A 22,147-nucleotide genomic window follows, 5' to 3' on the forward strand; every position below is an offset into this window, starting at 1 on the left:
ATTTTTTATGAAATACAAGGTAGGAATCGAGGCCGTATTTTTATTATTAATATGATATTGTTAAGATTTGTTTACATTAAGCTTTGTAGATAAAGTATAAAATACTTCCATTAAAATACCACCACCTAATAATCAAGTTTATATTGTCGTATTGAAAAGCATACTAAACTTTGATGTTATAAAATTATATTTCTCATAATATATACTTTGAAGGAAAATTTGTAATGTATATAATTTTAAGTCAAAATATTACAAAAGCAATGGCACAGAATCAAGTTATCACCACTAAGTATAGTACCGAAAGGGTTCGCAAAGAAACAAATTATCTGCAAGTGTATACGAGCCCTAATATAACTGGGTGTTATCAAATTTCAGTTTCGCTTGAACGCCGGCAGAGAGCGCCCGTGTTCCTGTGATCCGCGCCAAAATCTTTCGTGAGATGTGAATTGTTTATTTTAATGGAATGTTTCAAAGTGCTGCGTAAATAATGTGATTGGATTATGTATGTGTGAGTCGCGCCAGTAAAAATGGTCGTGTTATTTTTTATATCCATGTTTGTTGGTGAGTTGTATTTTTTTTAGTTTTAGTTTAAATCCATCGCAAACTGAATGGACTGAATTTATAATGTCTGATATGGTATTGATATGTTTGCCACTCAGCATCCTCGTTGAATGGTTACAATTAAATGTGTATACAATTTTTCAAAGGTTTGATGAAATAGCTAAGAACTATTAATTAAAAATAATTAATCGGTGGTTGTTTGTTCTATTTAAAAAACATTAGTTGGCCCTTGAACATGTTTAATTAACCCAATTTTATAAATTAAGATAAAAATCCTGATTTTTAATTCGAAGTACCATCATGTATACTTCACATTTATAAAAAGCCAGCCGCAATATTTTAGCGAGATATTTTAAATGAAAAGTAGTAATTTTCCTGAATATGATCGTTAGATACGGCCCTTAATTTTATGATATTTATAAACGTTTTAGACAAATATGTAATAGTAATCTATATAGTGTAATAATTATAATCGTTGTCTGTACACTTCAGACGTTTTAATTACGTTTTACGATTCGATTGGAATATGGTTACGGCGTAGCGCTGTAGGTCGTAGACAAACGACGTAACAGCTACGGGCTACGGATTTTTGGTAAAAGCTTTTAAAAGTTTTGTTTTACGTTTGCTACGATTTTGTACCGCATGTATTATTGCGTTCAACAGCGAGGTATTCTCAAATAGTCAAATTAACTAGGTTTTGTACGGGTTTTTTATTTCTATCTTTCTTTTTATTCTTATCTATGATTTAGCCGCATACTGCTTTTGTTTAATTAATAATCTACGATGACAAAGATCTTTAGTATTTGGTAGGCACTTAAAATTACTATTTTTTATCTAGCTATATATTTAAGAAAATAAGAAAATATAAGCTAATATCATTAATTACTATTCTAAATAATGAACAAATGCTTTAGCTTAAAAAGCAAATCCATTGTTGCCTATGCTTATGAGTCCATGTTTTTATTTTTCGTGGTTAGATTTTGTTATATGCCAGCACGAAACTTACACACGCTATGTAAGTCATTTTTGATTTATATCACTATTAATTCTAAACAGGAAAGTCTAAGTAAGTAAAAGGCGTGTACGGAATGAAATAAGGTTATTTACCTATTATATTTGAAATTTAATAACAGTAATGGCGCAGATAGAAAAATGATTTTTACACATATTGACGGTAATTTAAGAAAGTTTAGTTTTCAAGTAGTCATCCCTAATTAATAAGAGTATTGAAAGCCTCAATCAGTATTTTAAAATTTATTCTTATAACTCTCGTGTCACCCTGGAAATCAAAATGTAAAAAATATTCAATACTTTCCATGTCAATGTACGGTTATAGCAAATGTATTGCTAAATTCTAGTATAAAAATCGACAATTATTTTATCAAATAATAAATAAATGAGTGTCGCTACAATCTCTTTAGTCTTGGCCTCAGATTTTTTAATGTATTTCATGATCATTTTTTTTTAAATCTAATCGACAAGTAGGTGATCAGCTTCCAGTGCCACAACACAAGTCTTCCCTTTTTGGGTCGATGGTTCATCTAAATATTTAATCAAGAAGAGAATTTTTATGGGGTAGGTAGATTTGTGTTTGTATATTTTTCTTACGCTCTTAGCAAAAGTCATAGTTAACATCACATAATGATAAAAAAAATCCGCAATAACCTCATACTTCCCTCATGATGCATTCATGCAGTAAACCGTTTTACGCGTTCTGGGGCTAGAGATGCTGTTGATTCAAACACAAACGAACGACAAACTTTATTATGTTTTACATTTGGGGGGTCCACCAAAGTATAGAACAGTCAGATTTCTAGATTTCTTTTACTATTAAACCCTGTTTCCTTCAATTAAAAAATCTATAACTCCAGCTACTGCCAAGAGTTATGTATGAATGAATCTGAAGCGGGTCACTAGTCAATGTATAATTTTGATATCTAGTCTGGAAACTTGATAAACAAACACAGTAACACTATGCAAATAACAAACACTCAAGGGTGCGTGAACAAATAAGATGAATATGATTAACAAGTTTGGTATAGTGATTGTGTGAAGTGAAAATTTGATTGAGTTGACAAAATTATAATTAGGCCATTTCAAACTATGCGCAATTTTTTCGATTAATATTGCTACAATAAATGAAGTAATGTAATAAAGGCATTAGGTGACTACGCTTCTATTAAACTAAATCTTAACTTATCGGCCAAATGAATCCGAGAGAAATCACAATCATTTAAATTTGGAACATATTACAGCCAAGTACTTTTATTAAAATATTAAATGAACGGGTAACTTATTACTAAGCTCTTAAGCTTAGTAGAAAAAAATTGGCATAATTCTTCCATGATGATAAAAAAACGCAGCTAATTACCCAAAAACAAACTCTGAAAACGTTAAAGCGAGAATAATGGTAAGTGTCGCCTAACATTATGTGATCGTAAATGTAACATTAATTTTTCAAATGACCTTTGGACCCAATAAAAGTTGAACTTTGTCATAAATCTAAGGACGTAACTCTAAACTTTAGGGTAAATAGTTTTTGCTTGCGGGTTCAAAATAGTTTGAAGTGCACTTAAGTTGGCCTTTATACATAAGTATGTAGCTTTTTCCCGCATCTACCTTGTGGGTTTTTAAACTTTTGAGCGGTAAAACTTTAAACCGTATGACGTCCCACGATGGAGTTTATGACTATAAATCAATAGGGCAATTGTATTTTTTTATCTTTAATTTAGGCAAGTAGATTAGGTTTTAAGGGATTAAAGACTTCTTAATTTTGAAATTAAACTGGGTTTTTGACAACGTATTTTACGTGTACATTTTTATTACTTATTTTATTCCCCTTTAGAGAATTCACGTCACTACAGTGACGTATTTAGTAGCTAGTAGAATCATGTGCACCTATGTATTTTTACTTCTAATTGCTCCTTTAACACACATTTATATTTAAATGAAGTTTAATGTGTAGATAAACTTACAGTACTTTATTTAAAATAGTATAACGTTGATTTGAATAGAAAAGAAAAATATGTAAGAAATATCATCAATGTATCTTTTAACTGAAATAAAATTTACAGTCGCTTTACAAGCGTAGTGTCGTGGAAATAAAATCGAAGGTTCGTTATAAAAACTGTGATTCGTTGGAACACCTGATATTCTGGAAAAGACACGCTTGGATGGTTCAACTCATTTACGATGTCTAGGAAAAGAATTATTGATTACCTTTTCCATAAAGTTTTTTATGTTAATTTATTTTTACAAACTGACAGTAGCTAGCTACTTAAGGTCGTATAAGGTCAACCTCTTTTGAGCCTGATGTTGAAATGATGATGAAATGGCGTACATTTTTGGATCTAAGGCATGAGGAAACCAGCAAAAACCAGCAAAATATATTAGTATACAATATCGTGATTTGAATTCGTCTGTTTAGGAGAAAAATGATACATGTTATATAAAAAATTCTTAAAAGGCCGGCAACGCACTCGCGAGCCCTCTAGCATTGAGGGTGTCCATGTGCGGTGGTATCACTTAACATCAGGTGAGCCTCCTATAAAAAAAAAAAATAAAAAAAAAACATGCATCTGTCATAGTCAGTAGTGCTGTTTTAGCAACTAATAGTAGATAGATTACATCAATTTCAAATCCAAAATTATCTATACATTACAATGTCAACATTCACACTTCCCAAACACAAATATTTATAAAGGTTCTGCCCATGTCCACGTTTGCTGTTGACACAAATGTGTTTTCTACAATTCTAAATATTATTTCACTGCAAAAGTAAGCATCAAAGCAAAAAAAAAAGCTTGGCGATTAATAAGTGAGTGGCGGAGAGTTTATTGCCAGTTCTCCTCTCCCGTTCTACGCCCTTGATTTGAGAACTTGCAGTAAATGTGAAATTAAATTATTTTATGAATATTTCGTTTTTTTTGACGTTCATAAGTGTATATTATGTTACCAATATGAATAAATGATTTTTGTCTGTTTGTTTGATTATCACTAAGATTTTATGGTTAAATTACACTTTAGTTATAAAACAAAGTGTTAATCAGATGTTAAATAAATCACCAAAGTTCGCTAGGTATGAAACAAGCACATTTTTGCGTCACAATCGAATTAATGGTTATTAGGAGAGTAGGTCTTCCTACTATGCCTAGCTTACAACGACTATTGTCAGTCTACGGCATGCAAATTAATTTATACATTGTTAAATTACCAGTGCCATCTGACAACAAAAGTGATTTTTGCGCAAGAGAAAGGAAAATCTTCACCAAATAATCCTCTCATGGGAAATTCTCTCTCTCTCTCTTTAATCAGCAGCGCATGTCTGAGCATCGTGATCAGCAACGAAGCATCTAGAGCAGACTATGGAAAATTAGAAATATATAAATTCAAATCTATCTTAATAATTTAAAATACCGATTTAAAAGCACTAACAACCCTGATTAAAGAAATAAATAACGTAGAATAAACTAGGAATCGTGTTAAATAGACTGATAAAAATTTAAATACTATTTAAGTTTGACCTTTTATATCTATTAGAATTGCCGGGGTCAATTGAATGTCAGCATCGCCTTTACCCTTTTTTCTTTAACCATGTACTGACTATGATTCTAAAAATATACCTCTCAGCGCAGAGGCCTTAATGTGAATTTTCTTAAAAAACAAATCACTTTTCACTTTATTAAGAATAACAAGGATCTCCCATTTGTTTTATTTACATTCAGATAAATAATGCAAATGATCTCACCATCTGGTACAACAATATTCTTTTTGGTGAACAAATCGCTACCTGTCTACTGTATTTTGTCAAGTAAACTCTTAAATTAGTTTTGTACCAATAGGATTTCAGTTAGTCTTATAAGAGTCTGCGATCCCTAATGCTCAAATTCCGTAAATATATCATTAAATCATTAGTCGAACCTTTGATACAGGTTACTCATCATATGTGTAACACACTAAACAATGTAGGTTGTTTTTAAATAGAGCCAACAATAAATATATTTAATAAAGAACCACTCAATTCATGATTTTCAGTAGTTGCAAATTGTGTACGGTAATAAAAAACACATCATTCTCACAAAACTAAAACAAAGGCAGAGCTTTCAATATACGGTGCGAATTTTAGCCCGGAACATATTTATTGAGTTATATGTTCACATTCGATAGCGCATATTGTGCAGTATTTTATATAAAATCTTTTAGGAATAATTTAATAAATTTTGTGGACGTTTTGTTTTATAATTTTCAGATTCTTAAAACGTATCATTTTTTAATGTGGCAAACGGGCCGGAGGTTCACTCACTGGACACAAACATTTTAACAACAATTAAACATATTTCTTTCCCAATCTTAGGTTTTCCATCAAATATATTGGTCATAAGCATGCCCTAAGACGCATCTAAACTGAATAAACGAATTTTGATTTGATTTGCTCGCAGTGTTAGGTACCTAAATTTGTAAAAAGGTGAAATTTAAATATCCCTACTTAACTGTGTAAATACCGTAGTTTTAGTAATAAAAATATGAATCACTGTTAGTTACTACACTTACATGTTTGGAACACAGTGAAACAGATTCGTAAATCAGAGTTCGAAATTCGAATATACTAAAAATCTTTTGAAAATATTCGTATCATTGAAATATTCAAGTTAAGCCTTAACACGTATTTCGTCAAAGGAACTACTTTTCATATTACCTCCGCTCCGTATAAAACATTCAGTGAACTTCTCAATAGCAATGTGACGTACATTGAGCGGTACTGAGCTTTCGGAACGAAACTGCTTTATATCGTACTACTCTTAATAAGGAACACAAATAGTTTCACTTCTAGTGGAGTAACTTTTTTTACTATTTGTAATTGTTGTTGTAAAAGTACTATGTATAGGTGCTATAATTATAAATATTCATAGTGGGAAATTAGAAAGCTGACTATCGCTACTGATAGCTACCTCGTGATATTATCGTACTAACAGTCAACCAGTACCTTCAGCTATATTTAATACGACCTAAATCCCAAAAAGAAAAGTTTCTTTAAACTGTATTCTACTTATCAAAAAGTATACTAATACATAAAATTAATTTTGTTTTAACTTTCTTAACATACTCATAATATTCATAAATAATTCTAAAGCTTTTTACATCTTGTTAAAGTCAGATATTTGCATTTTTCAAAGCAACCCTTGAAAGAGTTTTCTCATATTATTTCGTATGGTCGAGAAGTATACTTTGCGTTTAAAAATAGCTACAACCAAATTAAATTAATCCTTACTTTATTTACCATATTGCAAAGATCTTACAAACTCCAATATATAACATATAAGAGTTCGCAGTATGCTGATGTCTGACACAATCTTAAAAAAATCCATTAATTTTGAAAATATTTATTAAAACCTACATCTATTTTGTCATTTTTATAAAAAAATTGACTAACATTTTAATACATATGACATCCAGGAGTTTAATCGCCCTTTTTTGACTATATTTATTTATTTACATTCGGTCACAACCGCTCATGTATGTGATGAAACCGGCGCATGACTAGTATTTTATTTAAACTAAATAGGAAACTCAATAAGCGGACTTCCTGTTAAAAACAAACCTATACTAAATTTAAACTCGACAACGTTAAATGAAAACGGTGACATTCAAACAGTGGACGTGTCGTAGCGGCAAACTGAAAACGAGGTGCAATCTGCTTGTTTGTGTGCTTTGAGAATTCAACTGTATTTTTATTCCAATTTCAAATATAACGCAATTCAATTAAATTGAAACGATTATTCATACTTATCTTTTTTAATTCTGGTTATGACAGCTTTTTTACCGTAGATATCATTTACGAGATAAGTCGCGGGATTATAATAATAAAAGTAATGTTTTTTATTTGTTTAAGATTTCTCGCCATTATATCTGCATGGAACTAGATTTCTTTTAATTATTATATATTATATAATAAGTAAAGGCTGTTAAAAATGTATTAATTACCTGACTTTTTTACTGAATATTTATTAATGACCGATGCAACAATGTCTTTTAAGATTAATGCCACTGATGAAATCAAAATTTATTGAATCATATTTGTAATTTAACATTTTTAACGTCAATATTTAAATAAATTAATATCCTGAAATATATTAAAATGCAAATCTGTGTTTATTGAAGGAAAACATAAACTACAATGTCCATTTTTCTCTAAATAAAAATAAGTGATAGCGAAACAGATACAGAAAGCTGTGCCCCAAATCTTAAAGCTTGTAGCTACACACTACTTCTATTCCTTATATGTTATAGATTGAAATATGTTGATAAGTACTCAATTATATAAGTGAGATTATCTAAACTACGCTAAACATAGAACTGACAACATAATTTCTATAAAATTTCATCCAAATAGAATCAGTGAAGTTACCGAATAACTTGTGGAGATGTTTGCTTGAATGTAATTTGGCACTGCATGTTGCTACTCAAAACATTCTAAATGAATGCGAAATGAAAGCGCAGTACCTATTTACTTAATGGAATTTTCATTGAAATTTATGAATTAGCACAGAAAACTTCGTAACTCCGTAACTAAATTGTTGAGACTAGCTTCCGGTAATGTAGACCGAGGGTCGATTCTCGGAAATATTGTATGGAATGTTAAATATATTTGGTATAATTTACACAATACAAGTATTTTTTTAAATCTTAATATGAAAAAAAAATAAGTTAAAGTCTTTTGCATGAGTTGAATGATTAAAATAATATTATACTGGGTTATTTATTATTTTTATTGCTAACTAGCTACCCCGGCTAACATCGTTTTGCCTTAATATGATTTTGTTACTTAGTCTACTTTTTTGCTAGCTACATACCAACACATGGAACGTTGCTACCCCATAGACTATTCGCGTTTCTAGAATATTAACCTTAGTGCTAAATAAAACTACTTTTTCTCTCTGTAAAAACCTTACTCAAAGTTCAAGGAACAACTTCATAAAATATACTCGAATCGATAATAATTATCATATCATATACATAGTATACCATTTTATAAACTAAAAGCCCGAATATAAAATACATTTATGCAAACTGTATAAAAAGCTTTATCTTCTTAAATTTATATTTTAAATGGGTATGACTTAAAAGCACAAAAATTTCACACTCTAACGACTGTCAAAAAATTTAAGCCACATAAAATCATTTTGTTTTGTATTTTAAGTAAATTTTGCCGTTCTGCCGATGACCTAATTTACTATATTTCACAAATTCATTATACCACCAATATTTTGTTTGATGTTTATCTTAATATATATATTTCTTGTGTGCGTGTGTATGTGACTGAACTCCTCCTAAACGACTGGACCGATTTAGACGAAATTTTTTGTGTGTGTTCAAGGGGATCTGGGAATGGTTTAGATTCACAATTTTGTCCGCTGGACAATGTTTTTTTAATTAATTTTCAATTTATTAGTTGTTGTTGATTTTGGAATGTTTTACATTGGATCCGACAGACGGCGCTACCATCGCAGTGTCAAATTTTAAATAATATTCGAATTTTAATTTTAGTCTGTCCCGAAATTTAAAAAAAGTTTTGTTATCATTGTGTTATATCGTGTGTGACCATGTGCTGGATCGTTAGATATTGTCATAACATTTGAATAATAATTTTCATCAAAATGGCTTATTAAAAATTGAAATTTTGAAATTAAAGACGTGTAGACAGGACAACGTCTGTCGGATCCGCTAGTTTTATATAAAATATTTTATAATACGAAAATACCTTTGTAATGAGTTATTAGTATTAATATGTATCTGGATTAGTAATTATCGAGTCTTTACCGACGACAGTCTCCGGTACTTTAGAAGCCTTACGCATGGACACAGGTCCAACGCTGCATGAGGGAGGTGAAATAATCTATAGCGCAGTGAAGCACCAGCCACAAACTGCCCCAGAAACTTCATAATATATTTATTGCAAAAAAGTTATTCATTTTGTCTATTGGTTTGGCGGAGATCGGGAAATGTGGCGTCAACTTTTTACTATACGTATAGTATTGGTACAAATAAATTTTGGCAGACGTAGTAGATGCAGGGACGCCAATTTGGTGGATAAAAACAAAAGAGAACATCAGCTGAATCCGCTAGGGGAGTAGACAGTTGGGGCACCATCGCGATCGCCTCCTGTTGCGAATTTTCCAGCTATTACGTTACTACACTTCCCGAGCGTATAGCTCTAGCCACTTCACTCTGGGCAGCCAATGAAGTCTAAGAAGTCAAAGAAGGCAGAGGTACTTGGGCCCGCCGGGTCACCACTCCCCGACACCTTACTACAAAGTGCGCTGCTATATATAATGAATGCTAAGATATATATTTTACATGTATTATTAAATAGTCGGCGCCTTGGAAACAGAAATAAATAACTAATGTTAAAATCAAAGAATACTTATAGCATTATTTAATATGGTATCTCCTTTTTACTTATTTATTTATTAACACTTCGGTACATAACAATATAAAAATTGAACATAATTAAATGAAAACTGGGCAACTGGCGTAAAACTAATTTTTAATTGAAAAAACAAGTATTTAAAAATTACCATTTTATACATTTACCAATATTATATTTACCAAGCTTATATTTATACTATTTAGTATAAATATGAGCTAATATAGAAGGTTTATCTTATAATCTAATCTAATATAAGTTATTATTATTATTTGTTCCCGCATTAGGTAATGTTCCATAAACCTCATAAAAATGTTACCTTTTATCATTTAGCGTTTCAGTATTCTACAAAAGTAATTTAACGCTCCGAACTTTTCAAAGATAAAATCTAGTTCTTTCAAAAACTATGTTTCTTGAATGAACTCTCTTGAGGTTATCTATCTTAGTTTAAATAGAGCAGGCAAAATGAAGCGGAGTTGTTGGCAACCCGCGGGAGCCATAACTCACGGTTATGAAACTACCAATATGCTTACATTCAAAAAACATTTCGCTGTGTGTTAAAAACTGAGTACTTTACACTCAATTTAGTTTAAACTTCTTTATAAAATCTTCTCACTGTTAGAACAAAGATTTCGTTGTGCTATTGATTTATATTTTTAAGTTTAAGTATCACATCTGATTTGTATCTCATCTAGCAAAGTTCTGTTACAAATAAAAAATTTTTTTTTTAAAGTAATGTAATATTTATAAAACTTTTTTACCTACATATTTATAAAAGTCTCAGCACAAATGGCGCAGATATATATGTGTTCCAAATTCAAAATAATTAAAAAGTTAAAAAAATAAAGTTTTTACGTATAATGAACAGACTAGTTAAAGTTTTATAAAATTAAATATTGAGAAGATAGTTCTGCTAGTTACTTCTATATACGTATAGTGGCCTAGCCAGTAGCCAAGTAAGACTAATAAAACCAGGGAAGCTACAACTTTTTTAACCGGATCTGACTCCTGTATTCTGCATCTGGTTCGTAATTTGCTTTTTATAATAGGCAAGACGATCAGTCTTCTGTGACAAGCATAAGGCAATTCGTATTAGTCACAAAGCTTCCTTCATCGTTATACCTAGTGTTAAATGCGCATAGAAAATCCATTGATGCACCGTCGGAGATCGAACCTATCTCAGGGATGAGAGTCGCACGCTGAAGCTAGGCTACCTAATAACATTCAAGAACAGATATTTAATACATACGTAGCTTAATTAAGTTAATTACTTATAAATGATTGAGTTCCAGACATAAGCTTTGCACGGTTAAAGCGAACCTAAAAGAGTTAAAAGCAATATCGTAAATGGTATAAAAGTTCCTAACACCACCCGCCAATGTTTTACCCTTATGACATTATGTAGCGCGAATTTCGCAATGAGCATGAATATTTATTTGAAGTATACGTTAGTATGTTAAAAAAATAATTTTATAAATAATTTAACATGTTTCTTATTTAAGATTAGCCCTAATCGCGATTCAATTGGTTATTACGATTCCCTTATACCCAAACTTGTGTATAAAGAAAATTACGGTATAAAATCTTCAAAAATGTGCCTAAAACCCAACCTTATTCGTATTCTATCGGAAAGTCGGTAATATTTACTTTCGCCAGTCATTTGGGAATCGAGCAATATTTTCGTTTCACCGAAGGAAAGTAAATAGCCATGATAATCTTTAAATTAATCTACGGAGGCTTTGCAACGTTTTTCATAAAAATGTATTGTTATAAATGTATTTTGTCGGACGAACGTGTAGGCGGACTTGACAATAGCTTTACCTTTTATTACCTTTGTAACTTAACATTACACATTTGTCAATCATTACTAAAATATGTTTTTCAATATACAAGGGTATATTGAGTAAGAAGAACACTAGAGTTCCCTACAATTATGTCCTATGTTTATAACTACAGAAAATTAAATATAGTGACGCTATAAGCCTATTCTGTAACACCCAAGTGCGACGGCAAAGAACTTTTGGAAGTCACTGTGTAGAAGAATCCTGGCCACGTATTTGTTTAAATGATTTTAATTTTCTTCCTAAATAAATTAGTAGATAGCTTTCCGTGAATAACACACGTAGACTCTTAGATCAAGACAAAAAAGATGATGCCTCAGAATTTCCTTTATAATTTTAGAAAACTCTTTTAATTGAACACCCAAGACTACTCCGTTTGTCTATAATTTTATAATTGTTGTTGAATAGAAAGGCATTGAATTAGCTTTTTGAAGGTAGAAGTCATTAATTTGCAATATAACTGTGATCCTTAGGCCATTTTATTTATTTATTCCACTACAAATCTTATTCTAGTCGATTACGATTTTTCCATATAACAGAGAAATTTGGACATGGACCATATTAAAAAAATTAAAAAAATACGTTTATTTTGGAACATAAGCTCATCATGGTATCACTTATTCCACGTCATTAAATTCGAGCCTGTTGGCATCCCTACTCATCGGCAAAGAAGACAGAGGGTGTTGGCCGAGAGAAAAAGCCGGCGTAAAATACTCTCAATATCTCTTGGCTAGGGCACTAAACTCTCAGGTTATCACTATATCTAACGTAGTACAAGAAAGCAATATTCTTTAATGCCGTTAATGTACCAGCAATTTTAGTGTTATTGTAGATGTTCATGGCCCCTTTATATTACTTGAGGTTAGCTCTTGTTCTATAAAACTTAACGGCCTCATTTGACAATCAAGTTTCAGTATAATATTGATTGTGATTAAGTTTATATGTGCCAAACTTAAATTTTTATTTTTAGGGCTAAGATTAGGTAACCTTTAGATTTGTATATATAATAGATCTACCATATTACAAACAAATATTGAAATGGTTATGTTCCAAATCCGAACTAATCGTACTTTGTGTATGAAGTTTACAGACCAAAGCTGAAAGTATAATTGGTACGTCTATTTTAGTACTTAAATATAGCCGTCCCCTAGGTCACAAGTAAACATAATAATACAGAATCTGTAGGGAGGCCGATGAAACATTACATCCGGGGCGCAAATCCCTTTATTAATCCCGGCAAAAATGAGGCTAAAATAAATTTTTGACGGCAATTACGCTGCTTATTGTTTCAGCAATGATTTATTTGTTAGTGCAGCCTGTGCTTTCAATAGTTCTGTTTATTGGGACAAATGAAAGCTTTTTGCAATTAACTATTTGTTTATACAGGCTTGCGATAAAATCTTTCAACAACCAGTCTTTTGAACTTTATTTATTTTATTTATTAATACTTCATTACATTACAATATAAAAAATAAACATAGTTAAATGAAAGGGAGAGGAACTGGTGGCCTTATCGCTTTCGAGCGATCTGTTCGAGGCAACCACTGTAGGTGAAGAGAAAAAAATGTATTAAATTGAATTTTTTTTATTTAAAATGTAGTAATTTAAAATAAAATATCATATATTCAAGCAGTAAAGATGCATGTTATAATGAACACAGTTGACTAAAATTAAGATGACTTATGGCGACGTGTATCTCGCTCGTATATGTATATACATGTAAATATTAAGTTTCTCATGTAAATAAAATATTTTTTTTTTGTAATGAGAAATAAAGTTCTTTAAACATTATGATCAGATTAACTTTAGGCTTAATTAGCCGTCCAACTCCTATAAGTTGCATAGGTTTTATCTTATATGCAGACGAAGTTGAGGTATTAAAAAGGATTTTTTACGCAACTAGAATAAAATAAAATCTACGTTTGAACCGTTGTCTGCTGAATTTTCTTTGATCTTGAATAGTCTAATGTCAATGGCATTCCTTTGAAGCCTGTTTTGTTATGAAGGTTTACTTACTAGCTAGATTCTTGTATAATATACTTTAAAAACGGTCAATTAGTTGTGTCACGATCGAAACGGAAATTATATCATTCAATAGAAAAAAATAGCAAGACAATTAGGTTTAAGACTTTAAAAAGAGATATGTAGTTTAGTAACACAACCATAAAATATTATGACGATTTAGGCAGAACGGGCAGAACCCTCCTGATCCATGCTTTGTTTATAATATTAAATAAATTATCGAACATGATTTAATTTCAAAAAAAAGAATGATTAAAAAAATATTTAAATATCGTAAAATAAGAATACCATTCTGATATAGATAATCAGTTCGTCGTATTTATATAGTAAATTTGTAGTACTCGGCTAATAGGATACTACTTATTTACATAGAGATTAGTATAAATTCTCGACGACATTACATATATAGCCACAAGACATGTAAGTTGGTTAACTGCATGTATAAATCTCAACTCTGAGACACTCTCAAGATCCACTTGGCTTATGCGGTCGTACAAAGCTACAATCTTGTTTATCTGTAATTGTCTTGATTGTTTTGTTCGAATGATTGTTTGAGTGACAGGCCGATTTTATCGACTATTATTTAATGTAAATCCAGTCTTTTAAACGGGTGTTTATGTTGTTATTATACCCATTAATAATAAATCAGTCAATAGTAAATGCATAAAATACAATTGAATATCGCAAATACGAACTTTGTCAATATTAATATTGCAACATTTCAATAAATATTAATCATAACATCAAAAAGTTATCTTTCAAACTGATGAGTGATGTGACAGTCACTGACCACTAATGAACTCCACTGAAAAGCACTGGAAATATATATATGTATATATACATATATATATATAGTTTAAAATACAAATGTTATTCAAGGCATCATCAGACAGAAACCAAATACTTAGAATTAAAAACAATATAAACGTAAATGTACCTCCATTCCAGACATTAAGATTTATGATACGACTACTTACTGGAATGGGGAACTATTAATTTCACCGTTGCGGAAATACGAGTTCATATGTATGTTGAATATATTTAATTGTATTGTGGTTATAGAGGTACATAATTTGAAATGTTCATGTTTTAATAGTTTATGGTTTAACGCAATAAAGGCACACAAATTACTTTTAAGCGACAAAAACCCATACAAGGATTATAATTGACGTTCATTTTTTGTTCAACCGAAACTAGCTGAAACTAAACGAAAATATCCGAAATTAAACTAAACTAGCCGGAACTAAATAAAAATAGCCGAATATTTTCGGCTAGTTTCGGTTATTTTCGGCTAGTTTCGGCTATTTTCGGTTATTTTCGGCTAGTTTCGGCTAGTTTCGGCTAGTTTCGGCTATTTTCGGTTATTTTTGGCTAGTTTCGGCTAATATATTTTGTGGTTTAAATTATTCGATGACGACGACGACTAACTAACAATATAGTCGACAAAAAGCAGAAAACAGTTGATTATAACATTAGATCTACAATTAATTAATACGCGATTGTTTTATTATTGTACGTAAAGTTTTTAATTTTAATTAAATTCAATATCACTCTGAATGAGCCTGTTAAAATGTATTGTATATAACAATGTATATATTAATAGTAAATGTAGCCTATTGTCTGTGAATGGAGATTCTCAGAATCGATAACATTACAGCGCCGTGTTTACCTTTTTTCTTCTAGAAATTGTATTAACCTGTATGTACAAATCGGTTCATTACACATAGGATGAGTATACTAGTTGTAGTAAATTGCTAAAATATATTTGGTTATCAATTTTTGACAATTGGCACACTACATAATTAGGCTTATTAATGAAACAGCTACTGGCAAGAATGATGATAATAAGGCAATTGGCACACTAAATAATAAGGCTTATTATTTTGGTTTAAGATTGGTTATTCTATACTAAAAAATATTTAAAAAAATGAACTGTTCATAGGTGTCCCATAATATCCTAATAACGTCCTTGCAATATAAAAACAATGACAAATAACACATGACGCTTGAAATTTGATGTCCATAGATTTAGCAACTGCAGGCGATCATATAACGATCCCACGATTACTATACGGCTACAGGCTGAGAACTGTTATTCCTCTTGAAAAATAGTGATCGAAAATACCATCACAAGATGTATTCCTGGAACTTCAATACGTCCCAGTTCTTAAACGATATCATACGAAAGTTTTAATTATAATCCAAATTATATAGGCCGAGAAAGGTTCATAGGGGCGAACGGTGGCCTAATTATGAATTTAAACTTACCCAATCAGCCTGTTTCAGAATAACATTACACTGATTTACACAAAGTTATATTTTGATTTATGTCTTAATTATATTTCATAAAGTCTGTGATTTTGGTCAATTTTTAATTATATTGTGAACTTGTTGTACGCAGTTATTCAAATATATTTGAAAATTAAAAAAGAAAGTGAAAATTATAGATATAACTTTAATGGGCCGGATACATGAAATATTATGTAGCTACATACGATTTTAAGAACATTAAAATCATTATTATTTATTTAATATGATGCCTTTGATACACAGAACAACGTAATAAAAATAAATCAACATAATTCTTCGAAGGAAAATAATGCTAGAATATTCATTATGATCTAAAGTAAATTCCACACAGTTTGCAATAAGAAGATGTTTTCATTTTTATTTATAAAAAAGTATATTGTATAGCCATTTGTATATTCTATTTCCTTTCGATTTTCTATAATTCAAAATTTTGGTTGTATCGATCTTTAAATTAGGCGTATCGATGGATGGCATCGATACGTCATCGTGCCTTTTTGCCTATATACCGATACCAACGCTTATTGAATTAAAATGAAATTAAGGTAAAATATATCAAGTTTGGTTTAAAATTTTTAATTTTTGTTATAAAATATAAACACCCACAATCTTTGAATAAGATTTAGTCATTAAAATTCAGATTTAGTGATAATTAAATTTAAATATAATAAATAACTTTTAATAATTAAAATTAACATTTATAAGATTTTTGTAATTCTATCTAATTTTTAATTTATATCTAATTTGGTATCGAAAAAATACTACAAAGTGCGCGTGCTACGAATATAGCCTGCGCCATGGGCGAAAAAAAAAACACTATAAATACATATTTATAAACCACAGTTTCAAAGCTACACTTAGATAATTTCGCAAAAATATAAAATAATTTAATTTGACTTCGCAATATTTAACTATGACTTCGTAAAGTGTTTACATAATTTTACACTATTCAGAGCTTATATTGCATGTCAGAACTAGATTTAAACGTAGCCGCGGAGGTAGACTTCATATATTTTTATAGCAACTACCAGAGTCGCGAGTGTGTTACCGTCCTTTTAGAAAGTGTTTGTTTTTATCAAGGACCCAAATCAAGGATTATCTAAACGGGTTGATGATTCCATATAGTGGTGGAGTACGTAACAAAGTTTCTTAACATTTATGTGCTGTAGTAATTTTATAATATATAAAATAAGATTAACGTTTCTTATCGAAAAGTAATATTCACGCTCAGCGCCCAAAAATCCTATTCATTTGTTATGCAGAAATGCGAGAGAAAAATCTTGAAAAATACAAGCGTACTCTCCATAGAATTACCGTTCTGCGTACATTAACTAATGTTTTTCACGCGGCACCATTTATAAACGGGTCTATATTAAAATTTATCACGTGAACCCGAGCGAATGTATTATTACGTCGGTGGGAATCATGAGCATCTAATTTTTTCTCTTTTATTAAGGTGTCAAGTTTTTATAATGGATATTTTTGAAAGAAACATTTTTGTTTTTGCACCGAGATTCGGCTCTGATATTAAGATGAAAGGTGAGTCGTCTAAATTTTATATAATTTGGATTACGTGGATTATCAGGAATTTTTTTTGTACAAAGAACTCTTCATATTTCATTGCCATCTGTTGTTAATTGGATACACTATTTCGTAAGCTATCGTTCTACGTCGATAAAAACGTTTATTTCTTAGGTCAGTTTGAACTAGATGGCATTTTCTTAAACTCTTCGTTTTGGGTACTGTAGTTACCACGTACGAATAAGGCCATACTGTTTTTTGGTAACTGTAGTACCCACGTACAAAAGAGTGGATAAAGTTTAAAAATATTATCTGTGCTGGTGTTGTATTTAAGCAGTAATTTCTACATTTCTCACTCGTAGTTAGTATTATTCGATTATATATTTTGTGATATATTATATCTTAATAATAATATTATTTCTTTAACTTTACGTTTAAGAAATCTGTACGATAAAGCTTCTCGTTTCACTCCATTTATTGCATTTTACGTATATTAATATCTTATGTACAAATAAGTATGAATTTGACATAGGGTCCTTCAAGAAAAGAGCGTATCAATTCTTAAAAGGCCTGCAACGAACTCGCGAGCGCTCTGGCATTGACGCGGTGGTATCACTAAACATCAGGTGAGCGTTTGCCCCATGTTCTATAAAAAAATTGAAAATTGATAGTTATTATGTTAAATCTACTTGATTACTAACCTAAATATTTTTGAAACCTTAGCGAGGTAACAAAATTCAGAGTGAAATTGCACAATCATATTTCTGACAGTTTGTGACGATTTAAATGTCAAGAGTCTTGTCCCCGAATTATTAAGGATAAGGAGACATTTGTATGGTAATCGCGAGAGAGGCAAAAATAAGCCTATCTCTTATTTCAAATTTTATGCTGCCTTTGGTTTTACTACACAATAATATTGTAAATTAAACCAAGTCTACCAGCTCTATGTGAATGGCACATTGAGATATGGGCTTGGCATGGTGGATTGTCACGACATTCCAAATAAGCATTAAGACAGGTACAGAACAGTGCCTGACTTCTCCAAACAAATTATATTAATGGGTGATATTAAGCTTTTTTATAATGCTAACGTGAACAATAAAAACTGAACAATGAAAATATTATAACTAATAAACCTCAATAGTAATAGTCACAAAAAGAAAGAAATCTTTAATAAATTTTTTCGTAATTAAGTAATCGATTCTTCTTGTTAGCTGTTTGTTTCTTGGTGTTAGTAAGGAAGCTTATATGTAGACGAGTCTATTATCCGTTGTACATAAAAAATAACACCCATGTGGATTTTTGTAAATTTACCCTTTCTGGTATATGTTTCAGTAAATATAGATAAAACACTTGAGCGAGTTACTGGTTGAATTGAAGTGAATTAGAAAACTCGCTAGATACGTGTTTTGTGTGAAAATGTGGGTCAACCATTGTCATCTTGTGCCTGCGGGGAACGGGCCGTAAAAACCACTCAGTTTCATAAGAAAGGTATTGCTCACTCTTTGTGATAATAAACTGCGCTTCTGTAATGAACACATTTCATAGAAAACCTTTCATAGAACTATTTTCATACGATAGACCGATGCAATTGAATTTATAATTATTTTATACATATAAAATATAGTTGTACTTTTTCAATTACAAAAATATCAGAAATCTATAAAGTATTGAACAAAAGAAATATTAAACGCAGGCCAGGCATCAATTTTTCAGATAAAGTGCTATAGGAGATGTCTGTTGTGGTCTGTGTTTTATTTTTATTGTATATTTAAATTTGCTATAAGTGGTAAAGCTTTCAAATCAAAATCTTACTTTTTTTTAAGTTTTTTAAGTTTTGCGCCCATATGGGAATACTAGCAGTGGACCTGTTCCGAATACGCCTGCTATGGTTTACGGTATTGACTTTGATATGGACAGTATTAGCGTATGTCGCGACGGCTGCCTGATTTGCCCTTTATTTGTTTTTTTTTTTTTCTCTTGCTGACATGTATGTTTTTAATGAGAATACAGATCTATGTACATATAATATCAAACTTTGTTTCGTGCAAATCATCATCACACATATAACAAGTTTAACATGCAAGACAATAACCAACAAAGCTTCGAAAGCAGTATAAAATACTTAGGCATATAGCCTATGTATCTCAAGCTGAAAAATAATTTATAAAATCCTTTCTCCAAGATGATTACAGACACAAAACAGAAACGCACGTTCGATAATCGCACCCTATTCCATACTGATTGGCAATCCCGATCCAACGAAGTTGCCAGCTCAATAAACAATTGCCATTCGATAAATCAAGTTTTGTATTCGGCAATATACTCGAGAATACGGCGAGATCCAAATTCCGTCTTGTTTGTCTTAAGCCCCTAATATTGTTTGTTCTTGCCTCAATCTTACGTATCTCGAACAACGGATTGAATCAACTGTTCTTTTATTGATGCGAGGAACGTATTCAAACAGTTTATAGTATGTATTTATGGGTTTATGTTTATGACATGGTCGGGTTTGTATAGGTAAATACAAAGTCGTATATCATAAACGTATGATTCTAAGCGAACTGTCCTCGTAGCCATAGCCCAATATAATCAAGACAAACATTTATCCAACGTCAATAAACAATTTTGGGGCATATTGTATGTTTTTGAGAATATTAGAAAATTCTACACATTAATTCATTTATGATGTAATGATACGATGTATGTAATGATTTATAAATCAGCGTTTGTATGATAAAGAAATCATCATAAAATTGTATATTATGTTGATATTTTCAACAATATTAACGACTGAATAGCATTAAAATATGTCCGAAATATACAATATATTAATATTGTATATTAATAATATATAATATATTATATATTATGTAATATATAATTACATAATACAAAATGTTATCTATTTCATTTCATAAGTTTTCAAATACAATTTTTATACAAAAATAAATAATTTAGTAATCTTTTTTTTCAGCTCGTACCATGTGCCACACGATCACACAGCTCGATGTGCCTCGCTGGGCTGACCCTAGGATAGACGCAGAACTACGCTGCCAATATATGCGACAGCCAGACGATCCAGCCCTGCATTCGGTGAAGTGGTACAGGGGAAAACATGAAATCTTTAGATATACGTTTCAAGAAGTAAGTAAATACATTCTTTGCGGCATATTGTGGATATGTTACGCGATATGCACAAATATAAAGTGTTTGTATCTTCATTATTAAATTGATTTTTTTTTGTGAAATATATTTTTTGTTTTTAAATCAAAATCAAGCCTTCAATGGCGTCTTGGACATTTAAATTATTAAACGGTAGGTAAATATAGAATGTAAAACTTTATAACATTTTATGCAGAAACTTGAAGGTAATATTACAAACTCAGTGGAACTTAAGTAGCTAGGGTCAGATGTATAAGTTTCTAATGAACTTGGTTAAGCTTCAAGTTTCAAACAAAAAGACGCCGGCAGTTGAAATTTCGAAGGAATTTTGACTAGTTGGTACGGTAAATGCTTTTCAAGAGTTTATTTACTGAGTTAGAAAGGGATAACATAATCATAATCAAGCACTATAATATGTCGTTTTTAACTCTGTAGGTGTTCGATATATATTTATTTAATAAATGTTGATGTGGATGATGCATAATATTTTAAATCGGCCGAACGTCACTCTTATTTTTGATTTCGCTTCGGTTATGCTAGACGCACTTGAAGTTGATTACATTTTAGCCAATTTCAGTTACAAGTTACGCTCTCGATTTTATATCTTTTTAGTGAGTATTGTGTGCGTATTGTGAACTATTCTATTATACTAAGAATTAGTTATTATATTATCAGTCTTACCTTTCTCATTGTTTCCTTATTAATTTTATCCTTATCCATACGACTGACAATTGTGTGCTGATTTGTGTTGAGGGTATATCGAGGAGCGGTATATACTCAATGCTTATTATTTTAAGTTAAGTTTGAGTAACAATGGCCAGTGGACCGTTCTTTGTGGTAGGTCAATATTCACTGCGGTATAAATAAATGTAAATAACAAGAATCTGTAAAATTTGCAAAATGTTAGATGAACTAAATAAATCTAAATAATATGTAGACTTCGTTGCTCTTTAATGGAATGTATTTAATTTTCTTCGTCTCTTTCAGTGATAACAATTTATAGGACAAGAAAAATATTTTCGTACCACGTTGTACGTTCGTACCACCAAGATGAAACCGGATTTTACACTCGGCATTGATCAAGTGCACATAGAAATATAAGAACCATGCGGTAAAAAAATCATTCAAAAACTCTAGCCCACCTCTAGCAAATGTGCGAATATAAATTAACAAGTTCAAAATGAACAACAGATACCTTATCTTTGTTAGTGTAGCCCACGTGTAATTTATTTACTTTAAGAGGACTTTATAAATTAACATATTCAAGTCGTGTCAAAAAGCGTTTGCGATGTTTATGTAAATGTGA

General features: G+C 30.8%; 1 protein-coding gene across 1 annotated transcript in view; it reads left to right on the forward strand.

Moving 5' to 3' along the window:
* Nucleotides 1–278: 278 nt before the first annotated feature.
* Nucleotides 279–22,147, forward strand: part of LOC110992109 — a 54,086-nt gene continuing 32,217 nt past the window's right edge. The window contains exons 1-2 of the mRNA XM_045629322.1: nucleotides 279–561; nucleotides 20,654–20,823. Of these exons, the coding sequence (XP_045485278.1) occupies nucleotides 528–561; nucleotides 20,654–20,823 (204 nt within the window). The 5' untranslated portion in view covers nucleotides 279–527. The remainder of the gene's footprint in view (nucleotides 562–20,653; nucleotides 20,824–22,147) is intronic.

Source organism: Pieris rapae, chromosome 8 (assembly GCF_905147795.1).
Source record: "Pieris rapae chromosome 8, ilPieRapa1.1, whole genome shotgun sequence".
NCBI lineage: Eukaryota > Metazoa > Arthropoda > Insecta > Lepidoptera > Pieridae > Pieris > Pieris rapae.